General features: G+C 37.9%; 1 protein-coding gene across 2 annotated transcripts in view; it reads right to left on the minus strand.

The window, feature by feature from the left end:
- Nucleotides 1-22,668, minus strand: part of ascc3 (activating signal cointegrator 1 complex subunit 3) — a 105,161-nt gene that overhangs the window by 78,051 nt on the left and 4,442 nt on the right. Inside the window, exons 3-8 of one of the 2 annotated variants that reach the window (XM_027015427.2) lie at nucleotides 21,199-21,349; nucleotides 17,277-17,860; nucleotides 12,476-12,596; nucleotides 4,437-4,635; nucleotides 2,829-2,964; nucleotides 2,069-2,194 (exon numbers count right to left, since the gene is read on the minus strand). In XM_027015427.2, coding sequence (XP_026871228.2) covers nucleotides 2,069-2,194; nucleotides 2,829-2,964; nucleotides 4,437-4,635; nucleotides 12,476-12,596; nucleotides 17,277-17,860; nucleotides 21,199-21,349 — 1,317 coding nt within the window. Of the gene's footprint in view, nucleotides 1-2,068; nucleotides 2,195-2,828; nucleotides 2,965-4,033; nucleotides 4,309-4,436; nucleotides 4,636-12,475; nucleotides 12,597-17,276; nucleotides 17,861-21,198; nucleotides 21,350-22,668 lie in introns of those variants that run through there. The other variant, XM_027015437.2, reaches the window with a different exon arrangement.

Below are 22,668 nucleotides of genomic sequence, written 5' to 3' on the forward strand. Positions count from 1 at the left end.
AATGAGGACTGCACGTGTTTCCTTGGAGGTAACCATGGTTAACAGAAAAAGATTTCAAGCACCACCACCCTTTTAAAGCTCTTCTAATCAGCATGACAGAGTGATAATTAATTGCAATTCATCTGATCACTCTTCACAATCTAGAGTTAATGCAAATTTCCACCATAAAAACTGAGGCAGCAAACTTTATGAAAACCAAAATTTGTGCTAGTCTCAAAACTTTTGGCCATTACTGTATAATCTCAGATTTTTGGATTTGGGATGAAACCCTCCATGCATGGTAAGGAGTTTCCTTGCCTTGATGTCAGTGTCTTTTAGCTCCTCCTGAGGCCAGTTTATTATTCCATTGGGGTATCTGAAGCCTGGTAGAGCACAGGTGTTGATAGCCCAAATCTTGTTCTTCGAACTCAGCTAACTTCTCAGGATTTGCGTAACTCTTTGTAGGTATTTAGCTATAACTGCTTTCCTTGTGGCCTTGTAGCTGCCCTCAACATTTGTATGATCCCTTCTGTTCTAGCTACCTTGCCTCTCTTTGTAACACTTATCAAGTCCAAATGACGATCCAATGTTGCTGCTGTATAACCTGGTGAGATGGATTAGTGAGTCAATGTCTTGTACACTTCTGGCATACAGCTTGATGTCATCCATGTAGAGGAGGTTGCTCCATTCCGTAGCTCACTGAGGGGGGTTCAGCTCTATGAAGAACAGCAGCAGGGACAGGGCATCTCCTTGGTAAAACCCACACTTAATGGTGACTTGTGCTATTGGCTTGAAGTTGGCCTCTAGGGTCGTCTTCAACAGCCCCATTGATTTCTTGATGAAAGCTCTTAAAGACTGTTATACAGCCTCAAGCATTCATGTGTGGGGCACTGAATCATAGGCTTTCTTGTAATCAATCCAGGCAGAGCACAGTTTTACAGTCTTGAGTTACTATTTGGATCCTGTTCAGGGAGGTTGTTGTGGTCTGCTCTCAGTTTCACTAACCACTGGGCATTGTTGATGCGTGTTACCTCCTTCTCTTTTATGCCTTTCCAGTATTTTACAGTTTCCAGCTTTGGTGGCTCTATTGTTATGCTATTAACCTGCCTCTGAGAAATCCTGTTTCTTTTCCTGGCTTCTACTTCTCTTGTTTGCATCTTCAGGTTGGCTCCCAGAACTGTTAATATTTGCTTGGCAGTCTCCAAGGCCTCAGGTATGGACAGCATGTCATACTTCTCACTGTGCTGCACTTATCTTGGCCTCCAACCTACTTCTCCATCTCAATACTGCTCCTTGATGAAGTTCATGTAGCCAAGCATCTCAGGTATCACTGTTGCCGTGGCATATATCAGCTGGTTGGTCTGTGGTAGTAGTCTTGGTAGTCTGTCTAGCACTTGTGTTGCGCTTAGTGCATGGACCCATTGTCTCTTGGTTCCCACTTTTGGGGTGTGGGGATAAGATCTCCCCTCTGACATTTGTGCTGCACCCCATTGATCTCTAGTTGTAACAGCAGTTGCCACTTGTGGATGTTTGAAAACTGAGCTACTAGTTGTTTCTGGGTTAGTATAGATGTTGAGTTTCAATGCATGCATAGTTTCCACATTCTCACACTAGGATTACTTGTGTAGTAGCATTCCAACAGTCCTCTATTCTCCACTCTTGTTCACGAATGTCTTGTATATGTTCCAGTAGCACACTATCAGATTGCCCTGGTCTTCCAGCATCTGACACGAACCTTATTTGCCCCTATTTGTACTGGAAAGTGGGGCATTACCTCAAAACTGTATTACTGTACAAGAATTAACACTACCCAGTTCTAGACACAACTATTTCATAAAACATATTGTTACTCAGTCATTTATAGTACCAACACAAAGTAAGGAATGCCAAAAAGAACTGGAGGACTACAGAGTACAGCATGACAGATTCTCACACAACCAACTGAAGCGTTGTAATCTAGCGGCTACAGCAAATCCCAATTTTAGCATGTAAGTCTGTCTATCGATTGTGAATACAAGCAGTGTACACCATCAGTGTGATGTAGAGAGGAGTGAGATAAGCAGCATGAGACAGAGGATGCACCACAAACCTCATCCAGCTCTGAGATGTAGACTGGCTTCTCCTGGAATCCAATCGGCATGGGCTCATTTGGGGGGATATCAACCTGCTCAAACATCTTATTATTCTCTCTCTGGATGCCCTCAGGCAACAGCATCTGCAAAAAAATAAACACATACACACCACAAAAAAACACACACATTAGCAGGCTGCATTAGCCAAACCCAGTTACAATTTACCACCTGGCAAAGAGACAGAACCATTACCATCCATTAGCTCCCCACAACCCCAATGAACTCAAACACTCACAATCGCAGCCAAGGTCAGTCACCAGTATTCAAAATGACTGGTGCTGGCTGTGTAATACTGTCCTGGGCTGTGTTATGCATTCCTTTTACATATGTAAAACTGAGCTGATGGGTGCTACTGTGAGGAAAATTTCCATCTTTAACTAGGCAGCTAATGCATTCATCTTGAAACACAAACCCATAGCCACACCGCCACATCCTCATACTCTCAGTGCTACTCCAGTTAAAAGCACCAATTAAAACTTGGGTTTTATCCAGATCATTTGTGATCCACTAAGAATTAAAATAAAGCTACTATAAAACTAGCAATCTAGTGGGAGATAATGGGTGATAAATAAGCAAGATGACTTTTTTGAGTAAATGAATGAGTGGAAAACCTTAGAGGTATACAGCAGATTGTCCGTCTATTAAACAATTAAGCAGGTATGAAACTGTCCCTGTAGAGTACAGACTCAGCATGTTTAGCTTATAATAATGTCTCACCTTGCAGCCCCCAATGAAAGCAGAGGTTTTGCTTGCTTCAGCATATGCGTCATACACATGAGGGTAGTGGATGCGTTCATAGTCTCTCTGGCGACCCAACACTGGAGATCGACGAGCAGTCAACAAGGCCTGTTCCCTGCATATGCGCATACGCACACGCACGCACGCACACACACACAAGCATGAGGCCCATCAAACATGGTACAGAAGATAATCTCTACTCTCCTGTATTAGACTTGAAACTGTCAAACACACAGAAACTGTGAAGTACAGTGAACCCACACCAGCAACTACATGCACCACTGAGTGGTTAGTAGCCTTGATTTCTTCACAGTGCCACCCCACTGAAAGGGAGAGGCGATATATAGATGATGTGGCTGTGACTGTGACAAATGGGCAGACATTACACAACAACTGGAAGACTAGCACTGCCTCTAAATCTGACAATTCCTGTTTAATAGGATACATTACCCAATCACTGTGGAAAGGGTTCTATTTAGAGAATGATGTACCTCTATAAAAGCAGCAAAAAAAAACAAACAAAAAAAGTAGTTCACCTCAGGTGACACTGTAAAACTGAAAATTAAACCATTATGCAATGACTAGCTCTGTACAACAAAGCTGGAAATGTTACCACCTCAGGTTCCTTACTCAACCAATCTGTAAACAGGAATGCAATCCAATCCGCCACTGGGAAGCTCATCCAGCTGGTATTCGATACATGATGCTACTGTATTCAGAGATGCATGTCAACACCAAGGCTCAGCTTGGACAGAGCTGAGGGGTGCTGTGGATCAATGTCTAATCTCTCCAGTTACTTTAGGTATCTCTTAGAACAAGGCCACCCATGTTATTTGCTAAGGTGTAAGGACCTCAGTAGGGTCTTGTTTAAGTCATTACCTTAAGGAAATAAGGAAAGGGCTAGTTTAAGATTCTCAGGCATCACAGTGAATAGTTGCATATCTAATGACTATGCAAACATACCAAGCAAAACAATAACACAAAAACTTCAAATTACAATGATGCTTGTGTAAGAGTGGGGAATTTCTCAGTGATGATTAGATATGCAGCTGCTGCATGTTCTATTATTTTGTAGAGAGGCAGTACTAGGATCAGGGGCAAATGGAAAGGATGAAAGGATTTGGAGAAAGGATGAAGAGACAGGAGAGGTGTGAGGTACATCAGTGAGTGTCAGCAAGCCTTACCTCACCACTAAGCTTTCCCTTTATGTTCCAGCAGATTTGGCCAGGCAACATTTTTAATTAACCAGATCGCTGCACTTTTTATCTTCTGAAATTAAACTTTTAGTACAAAGCTCCAGAAGAAAAAAAAATACATGGTAAAAGTTTGGAATGCACATTCATCAGAGAATTATTTTTTTTTTCGCTCTTCAATGCAACACACTGATGAAATATGTAGAGGGGTGCCTGTTCAGTAATGAAAAGGAGGATCAGAGGGACCTATAGAGTAAAAGAGAGCAAGAGAGAGGGAGAATGAGAGAAGTAGGGAGTGCAATAGGAAGAGAGCAAGAGGGAAACAGAGAGGCAGAGCACAAGAGAGAGACAGGGAGAGAAAGAGAGAGAGAGAGAATGGGCCGGGGGGGGTTACCTCTGCAGTCTCAGTTCCTTTGGGTCAAAATGGAACGATGTTTCAGAGGAATCTCCGTCCTCTCCACGTTTCTCCCTCTTTCTCTCCCTCTTCTCTTCCCGCCGGTAAAGCTTCATCATTTGCCTCTCCTGCTCTGACTGAATGGTCACTTGACAACCATAAATGGGCTTTACAGACTCGCCACTTTTAAGCATTCCATCTGGAAAACAAAGTGCCATTCCAGCCACAGTAAGAAAGACGTCAACTCTCAATTTTTTCCTTAAGCACCCTCTCTCCCAAGTTGCTAATTATTTTATTTGTGCAAATCTATTACAAATGAACTGCTTTTATACATTACCATTTCCTTCGCATTCACAAAATAATGCAAATATAATGCATGTCAGCTTTACCGAATTTAATATTTAAACTTAGCATACAAGGGAGCACTTCTACCAAAATTAACAACATACTTCAAACAAGGACCTACTGCAACATTTAGGAACCCACTTGTAAAAATTATGTCCATCAGTTGAGCCAGGTTGAACTGGAATGTTAATAACAAAGAACACAGTGCAATAGGGTTCACCTTAAATATTGTGACCATTTATTTAAGATATAAAATCTTGTCTAAAACAAGGTCACAGCAGCCTATTATGACATGATACAGTCTAGACAAAACCACACAGTTGGGGAAAATGTTTAGGGGTTGTGCAGTTTTTTCTTTTCTCATAATATTTGCATATTTGCACTAGTAAATATGTAACATAATAAATATCACCCAGAAGGCCACTACCAGCCTCTTAAAACAAGTTATGATTGATGTTTTGTAAAATCCAGTAAGGAAATATTAGCAAACAGACCATCAACAGCATTATTACCACATGAGAACATGTCTTAAACAGAGGCTACAGTACTGGCCTTGATGGGCTTACAGAGGCATGCAGAATAAGATCTGAATTATCCATTAGTTCACGTTAGTGTTTAAACTCATCCACTCTTAGGAGCAAAAGAAAAGACATGATTGCACTGGGGCTTCAGCTGGCTGTCTAAATGATCGCTTCTTTGTCTCCTGCAAAGACTGCAGCTTTAAGTAGTTGTTCCTGTCTCTTAGTGAGACTTGCTTATCTTACAATGACAAGAAGGGGATTTCTAATCAGGCACATGTACGCAGGCACTCACCTATGCAGACCACTCGGGTGGCAGACATACTCTTGCCACCACCAAAAAGAACTCATTAATTAGAACAATACTACTAAATCACTTAAGTTTTTTTTTTTTTTTTGCTCAACAATGGTGCACACTCACCAGCCCTTTATTAGAAACACCTACCTTCAACTCACATTCAATGGCCACTTCATTTCCTTTAATTTTAAAAACATCAATTTTCACTGAATGCAATGATGGCAAAGCATGGAAAACCACTTGATCCACATCACCATTACAAATGAAAGGCAGACTGTCAGATTGGCTATTCTCCCCAAGGTGTCACCCTCATTGGCAACCAGCATGGGAACCAAAGTTGCACACTAGCCACTCCACTTACACAGACAGAGGAGGCTCTGCTTTCCACACACATTATTACTGATCTGGCTGATCTAACAAGACACGTTCTATTCACCACAACATTGTTAATTATGCAAAGGTTTGGGTTTCACTGACACTTTTAACTTGAAGCCAGACGTCTTTGTTCCATCTACTTAAAATCTCTTCCAGAATCTTCACAGACTACACTGACAGAAGTCACTGGATTTTATTTATACCAGGTGTAAGTAAAGAGACTTTTATTACATGCACAAACACAACTGAATATTTATGTTGGAAGCAAAATAACAAATAGTACCTCTATTTATAGCACCTGTAGTTTAAGATAGTACCACTATTTATAGAACATAAATAGTACCAATAGTACCTCTCCTCCTTGACAAATGTGTTTCTGGAAAGAATGCATCCAACAATATGGAACTATAACAGGATTGGTGAGAGTGTGAAATTACCCAGGTTTGCAGGTGCAGAGCCCACTTATTTCTCATTAAATTAGCAAATCTGGCACTGATATGCTGCCATTGCTCAAATGGAAGGCTTGAGAACTGTAATCCCTAATCTCATTGACTCTCTAGGAGTGTCAGGTGAAGCAATTTGCCCCAGAGAGTAAGAAAGAACTACAACAGCACAGCACTGAGTTGTAATAACAGCAACAGAATGAAATATACTTTTAGCTGCTCAGTCAAATAAACACCTGAATACACTATCAGAAATTCAAAGAAAAGATTGTGTGAATTTAAAAGAAGCAGGGCTATTATACATGCCCATACACAAGTTAAATTACAAGCAAATTAGGTTTGAAGTCTCCCTAAACATACTCATCAGACTGGATCAATCAATACTACATCACAAAAGTTATATAAATGTATTACTAGTGAGGAGGCCTGATGCATCACCATTCAGGGTAGTAAGAAAGTACCATTTCAAAGACACACAGTGAAATGAAAAGAGACAGATAATAGATAACACTTTCAATATAAGACAAAAGTGTAGAGCCAAAAGCTTAATTATGAAGTCCACAGAGAATAGACAGGTTTGGTATAGCATTCTAGAACATGCAGAAAAGATGAATTAAAAGAAATGTTTCAAAATAATGCTGTCTAATTAATATAGTTCAAAGCAAAAAGGCTACAAAAAAGGCAAAAATGGCAACACATCCCAATAATACTACCCTGAAGAGCCATAGGCTAACAGGAATTAATTAAGAATTAACTTGAGAGTTAGATCATAATTCAAACCTCTACATGCTATGATGCCTTTGACAGACCTGGAAGAGAAATTAAATGAATGGAACAATTTTTAAAATAATTCCACTAAAGATAAATAGAGAATATGTGGATATATGCAGCTTCAGTTTATTTAACAACATGGTTAATTAACCATAGTACTAAGGAAAACTGCATTTTTACATGCTGTTGGCTATAAACAGCCTTTTACTCTACTTGATCCAAAGCTACTGTTTTATTACTGCCATCTTTATGCAATCTACATTACCCAGGGTCACATAACTACATTATGCACACAGCTGTTCAACAAAAGGTCTAACTGACGTGATACAAATTAATTAAAACTTTAATGGCATCTGAGACTGAATCTCAAAGCCTTGCACAGGTTTATGTTCTTATGTAATTGGTGGCTACATATACAATTCTAACAAACATGTCTAACAAAATGTATTGTGAATAGGCACTGATTTGTAGTGGTAATTTAATAATTTAATTTTATTGAAACTGAATTTGTAAATGCATGCTTCTTAAATTATATATAATTTATGCTGCTATCATTCCATCTTGACCACTGACAACCCAGTACATTTTTATCAAAATTTGGTGCTCGGTATCATATTGTACCATAAATTCAGATCCCCATCTGGTTATAATTTACATCTGCAGTTACCCGTAGAGACACCTATTCTCGACAAGCAATCTTTCCCCCCAATAATCTTTCTGGACGAAACATCTCATTCTGAGCATTGCAGTTCTAGGCTTGTTCATTCGTTCGCTCACAGCAATTGCCCATCAAGACTCAAAAGGTTCTTTTAAATTTTTCATACTGTCTCCGACACCCTCTCTACCTCCTTGTGATTTCCATCTCAAAGGTGACTCTTCTCTTTTCTTGGGTGCTGCATTTGGGATACAGTCATGTCTGTATGCCCGCCCACCCCTGGTATGGAACTGCACCTTTTTATTACTTCCACTCTTTGATGTGCCTCTTGCCCACACTTCACACTTTGGCTTCATAGCACAGGAACATGTGCTGGCCATTACACTGCGTGTGACTGATGCTATTTTCACATCACTGTGTTTCTCTTACTACATGCATAATGTTCAGCCACTAAAATCCCTGCAGAGCAATTACCAAACAAAAGCAATAAAATAACATTTTAAAAAATGTAAAAGCAATACAAATTTGTAGCAATTTGTAGCATTCTAACTCTCTCTTTTCATTGGAAGTTACAAAAGGGCAATCTCCCCTTGAAAGCAATCTATCATTCAATCAATAGTTTCATGTGAAAAGCTACAACAAGCATTTGCAATCCTGCTATATTCACTAACAGTGGTGCTATATTAGATATGCTATATCAGATTCCTTATAATTGATACACTGAAAATCAGTTTGTGCACTTATTGACCAGATTTCCCAATCTTCAAGAGTAGCTGCTGAATGACAGCTCCCAGGTTTTATGAGTTCTTCTTGCAAATTGCAAATGCACAACTATATCATCTAACTACCAGGCAATAATGTTGTTGGGTGGTAATATTCATGATATTGTTGTTGACTGTGACAAAGGCTCCTGCAGAAAAATCAATAGGAAGCAAAAATGATACAGGGACAAGGCTGTTACTCCAAAAAAGGGAGCCTTTAGAAGCTACTGAATGTGTCTGTTCAACAACTTAAAAAATTTTTCAAGATTAGTCTTTTCGAGTTTGAACTGTTAAAGTCAAAGCCATGGCCATAGCATGGGATTGTTTCTGATGACTCTTTAGGTTTTGAATGAGCTTAACTGTGTGAAGACTGTGTAAATACTACCACTTTGAAAAGCAGGTACAGTAACAATACAAAATAGGTAAAAAACATTATGGACCCTACCGCAGTTCTGCACTGAGCACTAAGTCATAGCATTTAAAGGTTACAACTGGTGACTCTGCATGTATCTTTCAACAATGACAGAGTAGCTTTCAAAACAGAGTAATCCTAAATATTACTGCAACCATCTTCACATGTTAACCTGTTCATCTGACAGCAATAGCAATAACTTCAATTATAGCACTGGGCAGGCTTAATGCCTAATACTTATTGTCTTATCTGCCATCAATCATGGTTAGCAAACTTTAAAGTTTAACAGGTAACACTTATCCAGCTATTTAATCCAGTTGAGAAAGAGTCTAAAAAAACAGGAAAATGGTGGATAGTTATATAATCAGTTATTTATATATATATATATATATATATATTTATATATATATATATATATATATATATATATATATATTTATATATATATATATATATATATATATATATATATATATAAAATCAGTAAACAAGAACAGGATACTTTTTTCTCCCTGAGAATGTCATTGGCAATATAAGGAAAAAAAACTGCATTTTTGGGGTCCTTGAATACTGGCCATTCATTATACCTTAGCTGGTATAGCAACCAGCCCTGGGTCTCATAACACATAAAAACAATAACATTGGTAACACTTCCTTTGACAAACTTAGTAATTTGGGAAACATTAATGCCATCTTTCATGCTTAATGTCAACTGGATAAAGTGTTCATGAGTACACAATGTAGTACAAGGGAAACTGCACTGCTCTGGATTATCAACACTTCTACTCAAGATGTTATCATCCCAGGGATTGCTGAAAAGTCAAAATATCTGTGAATTGCACCTTACCTTGCATGCAAGTTTGATTCAAAATTCTACACCATAACATTTAACGCTTAGATCCCCGCAAAAAAAGAGCCTGCACTTATATACCTAATCAGCTCTTGACAAACTCACACAATAAAATCCCACCTCTCCTAATGGGATGCAAAGAATGGGCAATTTAATCAGCAGCTTTTAGCCCATCTTCTGACCTCTGCCCATGGTTGTCAAGGTAACTTCTCAAAAGCAGTCTGACAAGCAAACTTTTTCGAATAGCCAGTAGCCTATTATCTCTTTTTGACAGTGCATGTCTGGCACTGTACAACTAAAGTAACAGAAATGAAAAACAGGATAATTTTCTGCACTGAATTATGTCTGAAAGAGAGAGAGTATAAGAATCAAATAAATAAATTGAGAGAGAGAGAATAAGAGAACACGGCAAAAAAAGAGAAAGGCACAGAGAGAAAGAGGGCCATTTAAAGTTTTACCTCCACCCTTCATCACTTTATAGTGAAATCAAAACATAAATCTATAACTCTAAAATGATCTATTAATGCCCATTACTTGATGTTGAACTATTATCTTCCTTGAATACAGTACTGAGTGAAAAGTGTCAAGAGAGGGTAATCCCATCATAATAAGAGTTTGGTAATAAAATAAGTTCTACTTAGGCAGAGTAATTTATCAAAGACTATAAGGAACATTTGGGCTGACTTCTGTAGTGTCAACAAATACAAATATGTTAACCCCAATGATGTTCATCTGGAGATGAGGCTCTACTTAAGCATCATTTCCGTTTCTGGTGGAGTGAATGCATCACTTTTATAACTTATTTGCTTTGAAGCATCATTAATATTTTACTCCTTTATAAATCACTGGCCTTTTATCTTATAAGATTATTCAACAGCATTGTTCTTTAACAATTTGTCCTTTCCCTTTTCTTCTTGTACTTTTTTACAACTTCTACCTTGAACTAAGTCATGTGTGAATGAGACTCAGTATGTGTCATGAAAAACCTGCACATTGAGATTTACACTGGAAAAAATACATATGGAATGGAAAATACATATGGATGCTGGGGTTAAAAATCAATTTATTATCATTTTTGTGTGGAATTTTGATCACTGGTGTGTGTGTGTGTGTGGTCTGTCTGTCTGTCTCTCTCATATATATATATATATATATATATATATATATATATATATATGTTAAATGTTCCAGTTCCCATTTGTTGTTTTTAGAATAAACATTTTTTAACCAAGCACATTTTTCAATTTCAGTGCCTCAGTGGCAGAATAAACAGATTTTGCACAATGCCCACTTGAATAACTATGCCTGTTCTCAACAACAAGACCTAAAGCACTTCATATTTAGAGCTTCATTTTCAATTTAGGTTTACACATTTAAGGTTCACACAGGCAACATGCCTGCAGTTACTCACAAAAATACACTAAATTATAGACATACATAAAGTAGCTCAAGTCAGCATTAAATACTACATACAAAAGAACTCACCAATATGATTTTACCATTTAATGCACCAATGCTGATTAAGAGAAGAAATAAAAATATTTTCTAAAATATGATAAAGAAAGGGTGGTTGAGAAAGAAGTGAGAATAGCAAAAATAGCAAAAAAGTAGAAATAAGCATTTGATATGATTTCTTCACAGAAACTGCATCAAATATACCTGCTAAAGGCATCAAATAGCTGTGAGCACTTTTTGCAACTCTGCACTCTACCACTGCACTCTAGCCCTGTAAATATGAAATTGTCTGAAACATAATATTGTTCTATAGTACGATTTTTGGTGAGGGTGTTTTGCTTTGTGTGTGTGTGTGTGTGTGTGTGTGTGTGTGTGTGTGTGTGTGTGTGTGTGTGTGTGTGTGTGTGTGAGAGAGAGAGAGAGAGAAAATAATTTAAGCTCATGTTCATGTTCCATGAGGGCAGATGGCTAATGCATGAAAGACTCCAGGACAACTCAACCTCACGAAAATATGCGCTGCCTTAAGCTCCATTAGAATGTTTTGTTGTCCTGTTCCAAAGGAAGCTAACATATCAGGGCTGACATAAGACCAGACAAATTATGATTTGCTTATGTGCACCATAATGAAATAGAGAGCACATATTCTGGATTTTTAACCATTCAACTTGATTGGCATTGCAGGTGGATACAGTCAGCAGTAAGCTATGTTTGATTTTTATGGAGGACATGAAAGGACACTTTGGCCATGCTCCCACTTCACTTGTGGGAGGAAAGGTTGACTGGGCTCCTATCTATGAAAGTTTGGTTTCTCATCAGAGTAAAGTTTGCTGAACAAGGGCATCTGTTACGTCAGGTATATATAACTAAGCAGTCTTTTCCAAACAGCTGTCCTATATGACAGTTTGAAAATATGTGATGATCACGTAGGAACATTTTATAGCCTTCTCCATGCCAGGCCATGGGGAATGCCATAGGTAGGAACAATTTTGTTCAATTGTGTTTGAATACATTCTAAAAGGACAGAAAGCCTTGTCTGCCATTTTCCTGTGTATACATTTGGGGCATTGCAGTGGAGGACAGCATCACTCTGAATTTCATCAACTTCATGGTAATTTTTTGTGGTGGTGGTACTGCACTATGCTTCTGCAAGACTCACCTGGTGGGTAGCTGAATTTGCTGTCAGAAAGGGCAGACAGAAGAGAGTCCACGATGTCGGGCCTTCTCTGCAGAAGCGTGGAGATCATCTCAAATCCCTCAGGACCAAGTAACTCGAACAGCTGTGTGTATGAGAGAAGGATATGTGATTGGGACATCACAAATAAGCCAAAAATGTGGGGGTTAAAAAAAATCCTATTGCAGTGGGAATATCAAACTCGCTATATGCCAAATGTGAGCACCTGGCAATTATCACCACCCAACAGCTCTAAATATGAAGCAGAGTCTCATCGGGTACTCAGCCTTCTGAACACAGCCACCTGGTACTTAGCACCACAAAAAAATCATAAAACACCAAGCAGACCTTTTAAAGCCAGCTCAGAACACATGTTCAAAATGTTGAAAGTTAAAGAACATTATAGTACTATACTATGCTATAGCCTGAATGCATAAATCAGCTCAATTTATTTATTTTTTAAGTTCAGCTACAATCCATGAATATTTTTTGCTTCTGCTATACTCTGCAGGATTGTGGACATGAATTGAAAAAGTAATTGTAAGAGTATAGTACATAATTTCAGCTTTATTTCAAAAGGTCTTTATATCAGTAGCAAATGAACCATATAGCAATATCAGTGCTTGTATACAATGTGCTGTATATAAGATCATGAGTATTAGACAACAGGCTGGTCAACTGTTTCTTGGCTAGCTGTGACCTCCAAGTAATGGTCTTGAGTCTAGATGTGACTTTGCATATGGAGCACTTGAAGGCCATCATGTGACAAAAAAAAAATAAATAAAAATAAAAATAAAAATAAAATAATAAAATATACCCCCCCCCCCCAAAAAAAGCGGTAAATTCAACTTGTACTTTTTTTAAAAAGCAAGAACACATTAGAATACCAAACAAACACTATAAAAAAACAAAACCTTGCAGACCACAGAAGACAACTGTAAATAAAGAAAAGCTTTAATCACTATTATTAAATAAAAGAGCTATATTAGGAACACTGTTATAAAATAGCATGTAGGGGTTTACCACAAATACCTCCAAACATAATTTTGCAGCAGGATTATTATTGGAAACCTCCTAATAAAGCAACTAGGCATTTCCAGGATTTTTACAAGTGGAATGTTCTTCGCTGGTTACATGAATGTGATCACATAAGAAACCCAACCTAAACACATCTGAGCATTTTTTTTACCTAATGAGACTAAAGATAAAAGCCCCCAAAACAAGTAGGAACTTGAAATAGCTTAATTTTAGCCTTGAAAGATGAAAGATATTACAAGTATCTGATGATCTTTAAAGTTGTAAATTATGATCATCATCTGTTCAATTATGTATGACCAATTCCCTGAAATGAGTGGACTATTGTATAAAAAAAAAAGGTTACGATTTCGATAGTTGTATCCAATATAGATTTATCTGACTTTCTGCACTTTAAACTTGTTCCTTTCAAATCCATTCTGTTGGAGTACAGAGCTTAAACAGAATAAATTGCGTCACTGTCCAAAATACTTATGAACAGAACCATAAATAAAAGTGGCTCTCGAAGGTGAAGTAAAAAATACATTGAACAAAAATAATAGATGTGGTAGGCTGAAGCAGGCAATCACTTTTATGTACTGCTCAAACAAACATGATTTTTAAAGATAGAACCCACTCCTGTTCATTCTCTTGTCATTAAACTAGCCAGTTACTGTAGAATAACAGTTGCACCTTTATAATGGTCACTTTAAACAAATACTGCATATAAAAAGTTGCTGAAAAATAACTAAGTTTTTAAAATGCCAATTGATTCCTTTTGCAAACTTCTTAAAAATTCACACTGTCCTCAGTTTAATAACTTGGGGAACTGATGCTTTCTGGAATAACCATCACAGTTTTCAACTTGCACACTAGAAAACAGTGGCCTAGAAGAACAAGGTCTTCAGCATTTTTAACAGACAAAGTGTTGAACTATTCATTCAACAACAATAACCTAAGAATGTAAACAGTATAAAACATTGAAATAAGTTGAACATCTGTACCCTTTTTTATTGCATCTTTTTTTGCTGATATGCAAAACATGACAGTGTGGAGTCCAGACACATTTTGAGACCCTAACACACAATAAGATACGCTTTGATGACAAGAAAGCTGTCAGTATGTATGTGTGTGTGTGTGTGTGTGTGTGTATGTGTATACTGTTGTTCATGTTGTAAATTCCCTTCGCCCTCCTGCCCAGACAGCACATTTTTCAATTCTGTCTTTATTTTGCCCTTTTTCTTTTATGCACCTGTCTAAAAGTATTCTTTGTTCTTCACAATCTCATAAATTCTGACCAAGATGTCTTGGCAAACTCTAACCCTTGTAAGAAAGCACTCCTCTGGGATATACCAGGGGAAGCTTTTCCTGCAAAAGCCACTGTGGACTAAACAGTCTTGTAGTTACTGGGGACTGGATGTCTCTAAGTCAGACAGTGTGTAAACACAAAGTCTACTAAACACAAGCACTCCTCAATTACAAACTCACTATATCATGTAAAGTTAAATTACAGTCACTTATTTTAGACAAGTATTCACTTTGACTTTTTCAAAATATACTTATCTGTGCACTGTACAAGAGAATAACAGGTCTCACTTTAAGAAAATTGCTTTTAAAACCCAACAATAAAAGAAAATAACTTTTGTGCCTGGCAAGATCTCCTTAACACAATTTGTCCCCCTTGTAAATGCTCTAGACTAAATTACCTGTAAGCTCTATCTGCAAAGGGTTCTCTTTTCCTGCTATAAAATATACTGTATTTGCTATTGCACTAAAAGTCACTTTAAATGTACTAATGTGAAGTATTCAAAAGCTGACCTATACCATTGTTCATTCCCCCAACCACTGTCTAGTTTAACTGTAGAAAGTGTAAATTATTCCTTTGCAGGTCACTTTAGAATTACTTGTAGAGAGAAGCATGGAGGACCAGGCCGACAAAGTGGGCAACTTGGGTTCCAAATGTCAATCACATAAAGGATATCACAATAGGGTGTATTTGAGATGCAACACCTTGAACTAAAAACTTTGAGCAGTGGTGTAAGAGTAGGTCAGGAGTAGGTCTAGAAGGTCAGATCATCACACGTGATCAGAAAAAGCAAAAATAGAAGGAAGCCAAATCAGAATGAAGTAAAGGTGTGAAACTGAAGTCACAAAGCTATAGAAACAATGAAAGCCTAAAGACCCTTTCACGGGTCTAAATTATTGTGTACAGTTGAGTGTATTCATTTTGTCATTAGTACACAATTTTGAAAAGAAATCTTAGTTAGCAAGTACTATAAGAGTACCAAATCTGCCTCAACATCGTGCAAGTCTATTAAAAGACACAATGGTAAACGAATGGGCTGCAGTGCAGGTTCTAGCTTTACTACCATTGCTACAAGAATTATCAGGCTGTTGATTAGTTTTTTTAAATTATAGCATGAAGACCACTAAGCAACAGAGGAGCTTATAGACAGCTGGGTTTTCAGTGTGGATGAGCTCTGTTAAAGCTGATGCAGACATTTTCTAATTTAAAAACACTTCTGCTAAACTGTCTCAATTAAGGTACGCCACAATGTGTGTCTATTGTAGTCGTATTGTAGTGTATTTGAAGTTCAACGTCTAATGTAGCATGAACTCAGACAGTGATATTTTACTAATAATGCCATAACCCCTTCTTCAGAATGATGAGTCAGGCCAGGTTGTTATAGGCCAGCCCCTGTAGTAAAACTCAAATTTCATTGGTGAGATTTCCAAGTATTTTGCTAGGGATGCAGATATTTGTAATTGTGGAACATAATTTCTGAAAGTGAAAGCAGTGCTGTTTTATTTTTCGGTAAAAGGTTTTGGTACAATTTTATATTAACTTGCTTCTTAAGGATGCACACAATTCAGGTGAATAAGAACCTTACTCTAAGTCTTATTTTGAGGCAAAGATTTGCACATTAGCAGGAATGTAGCACAACATGCTAGTTAAAGCAGTGCTGTTTATACAAATGTAAAAGGGCAACAAACAAAAAAGATTTTGCTCCTAAAATCAATAACTGACATCACTAGTGAGAAAATTCTAATCTGTCATTTGCTTATGAAAATAAAGTGTAAAGACAAATTTTTGCGATACATTTTTGCAATACTGTGAATTATATTTTATATCCTACTATGTGTTAACATACTATTATAGATCTAATGGTTATAAAACTAGATAAATGTAAAACAAATAATTTGTATAATGAAAAATGACATAATTGGACAGCAGTGAACACTGTTGGGGCACATGGGGATAGGGTGGGGATGGGGTGTAGTGGAGATAAATTCTATAGGAATGGGAAGGGGGGCTCTGTTAGGTAAAGCAGGTATGTGGTGGGGACTGTGTTGAAGCACATGTGGATGGGTGGGAATGGTGTTCGGTATTTTGGGGATGGGTGGAGTGGGGACAAAAGTTAATTCCCATGCAACTCTCTAGTTATGAACAAAATAGTTGCTCTGAGAAGAAAAAAGGAAGGGGAGTCTGAGAGACTGAGCTCTGTAAGCAGAAACAAAAAAATTAGCTGGATCTTCTAAACCAATCAGGAAACCACTCTCCAAGGAGACAGTCCTTCCTACCAGTCAGTCATTTTGTGTTTGTATAAGGTGCATATACAGGTGGTTTAAATGCTGAGCATGGTTATCTTTGGAGAAGGTTTTAGCTGAAGAAAATGACTGAAGGTGGAAGTCCAGCAGAAATCTGGCAAAAACAGTACAGTTAATTACAACAGTTTTAAGCGAGTTCCAGGCAAGCAGGTGAATCTCTCACCTCATTTTGTAATTCATCGTCGCTCTTGGTAGACGCCAGCATTTCAAACAGGGAGGTGCAAAGTTCCTCAGCACTGGACGAGATCATGTTGCCGCCATTCAAGTATTCCTCCACCTCTCTTCTGAGGATAGAACTGTCAGCAGTGCTTTGGGCCAGAGCACCCAATGAGTGCACGCCCACCCTCTCTACCCCAGTGCTCCTCCCACCAGCATGGTTACTTAGGAAGCTGTGGAAGTCCAGGTTTCGGCTCTCATCAGGCTCCTCCTCCCATGGTAAAGTATCCTGGGTATCTAGAACATATGTGTCAAAGGAGAATGCAATGTTCCGTCCAAACGTAGCTCCATGGTCCAGGGATTGGTGAGAACTCTGGGACTGGATGAAAGCCTCTGCCTGTGACTCTCCGATCTTGGCCACCAGTCGGTCCACAGCAGCACAGGCAGCCTCAGCAGCAGAAGCTGGGAAAGGGCCAAACATCTGTTTAATAGCCCGGGTCTCTTCATGGCCAACATGCTCTTTGTTGTGGAATGTCTTAAACAAGAAGACAGCAGCACTTTCAATGATATCCTGCCCATAATCTGTACCAACTGTAAAATAGAGAGGAAACATAGAAAAAGTGGGATTACTGAGTAGATTCTTAAAAATAAGATAGTATACACGTTCTACATTGACCACTTTCTTTACAAGACCACTTTCTACATTGCACATCCTGGTAATTGAGCACCTACGAATGCTTCAAGAAAATCTTGACTAAACCAGACTTTAATAACAGGACAAAGGGCCGACTGTCCAATTAAAGGAAAGATTTGCACAAAAAAGGAGGAGGCAAGGATTTGGACCAATTAAAATTTTTCAAATGCACCATTCTTTGCTGCCTATAGATAATTGCTCATTTTTGTACATTTCATGATCTACAGCATGGCAGAACTCTGGTTGATCCTGGTTAAAACAGACCCTAAACAGCATTCAGACAAGTTGGTTGCAGAAAGCATGTTCTGTAATAAGGCTGTGTGATATGATTATATATCATGTAATGACAGAAAAACATTTATCATTTCATATTATGTTCCATCATTTATTTCAATAGTATAATGTTTACATTTTGTACTTTATATGCCAATATTTATGTTAGGTATGTATATATTTTTGTTTGCTGCTACTGCTCCCTGGATATGAAATGACGTATACCAGGATATGAGATTTTTGGCCATATTGCACAGTCCTATATTGTAAACATACTAGATTTGTCTACAGAGGTTTTAGACTTATGCAAGCGAGGTTTGTTGGGAGTTCAGTTTCTTCAGATGGAATGACTATTATTCAGTTCTAATCTCACCTCAATATAGTTTTAACAAATGATTATAAACCCTTTGAATTTTGCCTAAAATATAATGTGATCCAAGTCATAATACATAAAGTCTGATTTACGAATAAATAAATAAATAAATAATACTTTAACAAGACAAATGGTTTAAACAATCAAAGCCAAATTAAAAAATATAAACCTTTGTGGAACGAACCATTTCGAACAAAGGGCACTAGAGTCAGGTCTGAATGTGGAATTTACATACATACTCATGTTTGAACAAGTAAGAAAGTAAATAAGTATGTAAATAAAGAAAAACTACAAAATTTTGGTTAAATAGTTAAATAGTTGTACAACAAATAGGGGCAAACTTGTATAAAATTGGTCCCAACACCCTCTAACTGCCCTGCAGGATGGATCAGCAGCTAGAGAAAGCATTTGGTTAAGGTTACAGTTAATAAAAGAGGCTCTACTTAAATGTGAGGGCTTTTTGCTTCAATGGCCTTGACTGTTTAAAAAATGTCTTCAAAGGCATGGCATTGCAAAATTTGTCCTGGTTGTTACATAAGAGTGCTCTGAATATGACTTCAATCATTTGTATTATTGTGACTTAAATGACATTAAGGAGCCATGCATTCAGAAATTTTGGAATTTTAATTTTGAAATCAAGGAATTCACAATCATTTATCCCTAATAGTACAGCGCACATTGGATAAAATGAAAATGCCCTGAACATTGTCTTATAATGCATGTAATTTGACCATGAATCCAACTTATTTCCAGGTATGTGACGTTGCTCAAAATGCTGTTTCAGCTTGACTTATGTATCCTTAAGCAATATGCTTCAATTCAGTTTTCAGTGGGATCACCTCAGTCAAGTGTGCAGGTTTTGCAAAAACACAGTGACAGCTAAGATAACAAGCAGACAAGTTTAAAAGCTTTTCAAAGTACACCATACCCAGAATTTTTAAGCAACCTCAAGAAAAATTGTTTATATCTTAGTTATGAAAATAGTAAAAATTTGTGTGTTTCCAATTAGTGGGGAGGGTCATTTTTTATGATCTCTCCCCCCTTCCAAGTACTGCTTATCTTCATAATCTAATCTCATGACTTCCTTTGCAAATATCTTATCACATTTCAAACAAGCTGAATCTCTAGCCTGGCATAGTGAGCCTGGCGCCTGAGAGAAGTACCTCAACCTTAATCAGACCAGGAGTATGGAAACATTTACCAAAACCATACAAAGCCGCACCGTGCTGCTAGACAAAAGTAAGTCTTTTATCAAGGGCAACTCAGAATCCTTTCTGCCTTTCACGGTCCTCATTTCCACCTCAAATGTGGCATCCCTGCTGTGACCAGAGTTTCTCCTGTACTCATGGGCACTATGTTGGGATTAGTGGCAAAGAGAGCACCCTGCCATGTTCCAATCCCTGCCCTGCTGCTTTCCCTGTACCCCCCACACCTCAGCTCACTCCCCCTGCCGACAGGATCAGAACAGTAATATGAACAGTGGGAAAGGACCCAGCATGCGGCCCTGCTTGACTAAGGCTGTATTCTGAGGAATTTGCATCTAATATAATTATTAGGCGCATCAGGACAGCTAAATACTATAGTGGTTGATCTACACAGTCCCATTATAAAATTGGTCACCTTTGTTACTGATGAGGTTGAAAATAAGTCCAGGTTGGTGGTGTGAGGAAAATGACTCTAAGCTAATGGTGGCTCAATTACAAAAACACTTGCATTGGCTAATTCAATTTGTTCTCTAATGGGCCAATATTAGATGCAAAATGGACCAAAACAAATTGATGGAACATGTATTCAGCACAAAAGGCTGTGAATGGTGTGGATAGGCATGCCTTATGACTAAAACAAGCAATCTGCCTTTCATATGTATTCTCCATGACAAAAGGTTTGTGTGCACCTGATCATTACACCTACATAATATTAAGACATTTCATTGCAAATCCATGGGGATTAATATGTACTTGTCTACTCTTCTGCAGCCTTAATGGCCTGCGCGCTTATGGGAAGGCTTTTAACATGATTTTGTAGTGTGTCTTTGGGCATTTGTGCCCATCCAGTCTAAAGATCATTCATGATATCAGACACTGCTATTGGATGATAAGGCCTGGCTTGCAATTGACCTTCTTATTCCAAAGGTGTTAAATACCATAGAGTTCAGGGCTCTGTGCAGGCCACTAGAGTTCCTCCACACCAGACTTGTCAAACCATGTCTTTTTTACCTTTGCTTTGTGCACAGTGCTTCACTACTCCAATTGTCACTTGGCAATGCACGCAGAGATCTTAGTCTGGTGTGTCTTTTTAGCCATTACATGAAGTTCTTGATTTTGCTTCGAGATACATTTGTTTGCAACACAGGAGAGGTTAGTTTTACACGCTATACATTTTGGCACTTATCTGCATGGTCTACCGCTTTGTGTGGCTGCAAAACCTAATCTCAATACTCAATAATTGGGCGGAGTGTCCATAAACCTTTGGCCACATAGTGTGTGTGTGTGTGTTTGTGTGTGTGTGTGTGCAAATTGTACAATGTATTGTTTTGTAATACTACTTAAAATACAAAACTTTTCTAAAGAAAATAATTGAATACTATACCTATCTGCTTGGCTGCTTGCAGAACACTTTTCAGCTCCTGAGAGGTTGTCTGTTGCTCCCTCTTCTCCAGGTGTTGTGTAAAGAAATGGACAACCTTAGGCCATGTTAGGCCTTCTCTGGCAAACAGCTCTTGCCTCTTCACACGTTTGGCCTGCAGAAGTAACCATGAAAAAACGTAGTTTTTCTTCCCGAAGAAAATGTACCAAATTCTTTTACATGCAGCAACATATTAAAAATATTTTCAGACATTAAAGTGAAACATTATTATAAAAGGTACAAGGATAAAACACTTTGATTTAGCACTTTTGATTTAAGGGTAGCAAAATATGTTAGCTACACATCACTTTGGTGCCTTCTAAACTAAGGAATAAAGTGAAATTTTGGAATAAAGTGAAAATGTTACTGCTTTACAAACTTAAATTCTGGGGTGAGGAAGCTGATTTCAACAGATATGATGCACAATCTACCCACTTGTGCAAAAGATAAACACAAAGTCAGGGGACAACCAAATGAAGAGGGGGAGGGGAGTAGGGAAGAGGGAACCTACCTGGCATCAATGATGTAGGAAGAAGATAGGACTACATTTACAGAGCTCCAAGACCAAGGATATCATACAATAAAAGGCAGCCCTTCCTATACCATTTAGCTGGGTAGAAACTAACAAGAGTTTGGCCTTGATTTTAAAGCCTTCATATCCATTCTAATATCCATGTCTCAAAACATCATTCAAGACAAAATCTGAAACCCATAGTAGTAAGTTAAAGTTGGAAATGTGTGTGTGTGTGGGGGGGGGGGGGGGGGGGGAGAAGTGTCAGTGGTGTATTTTACATACACTCGTTTAGGAATTCCACGAATATTTGATGAATGAAAGCAAACTTGATAAATTTTCTTCTAAGCAGCATGAAGATAAATAAAAACATGAACCAAAAGTACAGTAGGTTGCAGGTTATTTTACTGCAATTAAGTATTTTTTTTCCAGGGAAAAAAAATAAAAACAAAGTGAAGTAAAATAAGGTTTGGCATATCCACTGCACATAATTGGCTCTTCTTACCAAGTCTTTGGTGCAGGAACTTTATGTTTTGTGCCATTTCTGACAAATCTGACTTCAGTGACAGACTGCCTTCAAATATTATGTCACTAAGTGAATTATGTGCTTAATCAAATTTTTAAAATGAGCACTGACCTGCCATCTACAACTTTTCTGTGCCATGACGAACTACGTAATTGCATTTAGCTGTGTATAAGGTCAGTCTTGCTGCTCATTTTTTCACAGATCATACATTTGTACATTTCTAAAGTTACTGTTGTGCTCCCTTCTATAATTCATTACATTTTTTCTCATTTTTCTATGAAAACTTCCTGAAATGATCCCCATATATGTGCTTTGCAACTGCAGCAAAGCAAGGTTTGGTGCTAAAACTAACAATACTGACTTTTTGCCCCATTGCCTTTTAAAAAATAAACAACTA

Source organism: Electrophorus electricus, chromosome 10 (genome assembly GCF_013358815.1).
Source record: "Electrophorus electricus isolate fEleEle1 chromosome 10, fEleEle1.pri, whole genome shotgun sequence".
Classification (NCBI taxonomy): domain Eukaryota; kingdom Metazoa; phylum Chordata; class Actinopteri; order Gymnotiformes; family Gymnotidae; genus Electrophorus; species Electrophorus electricus.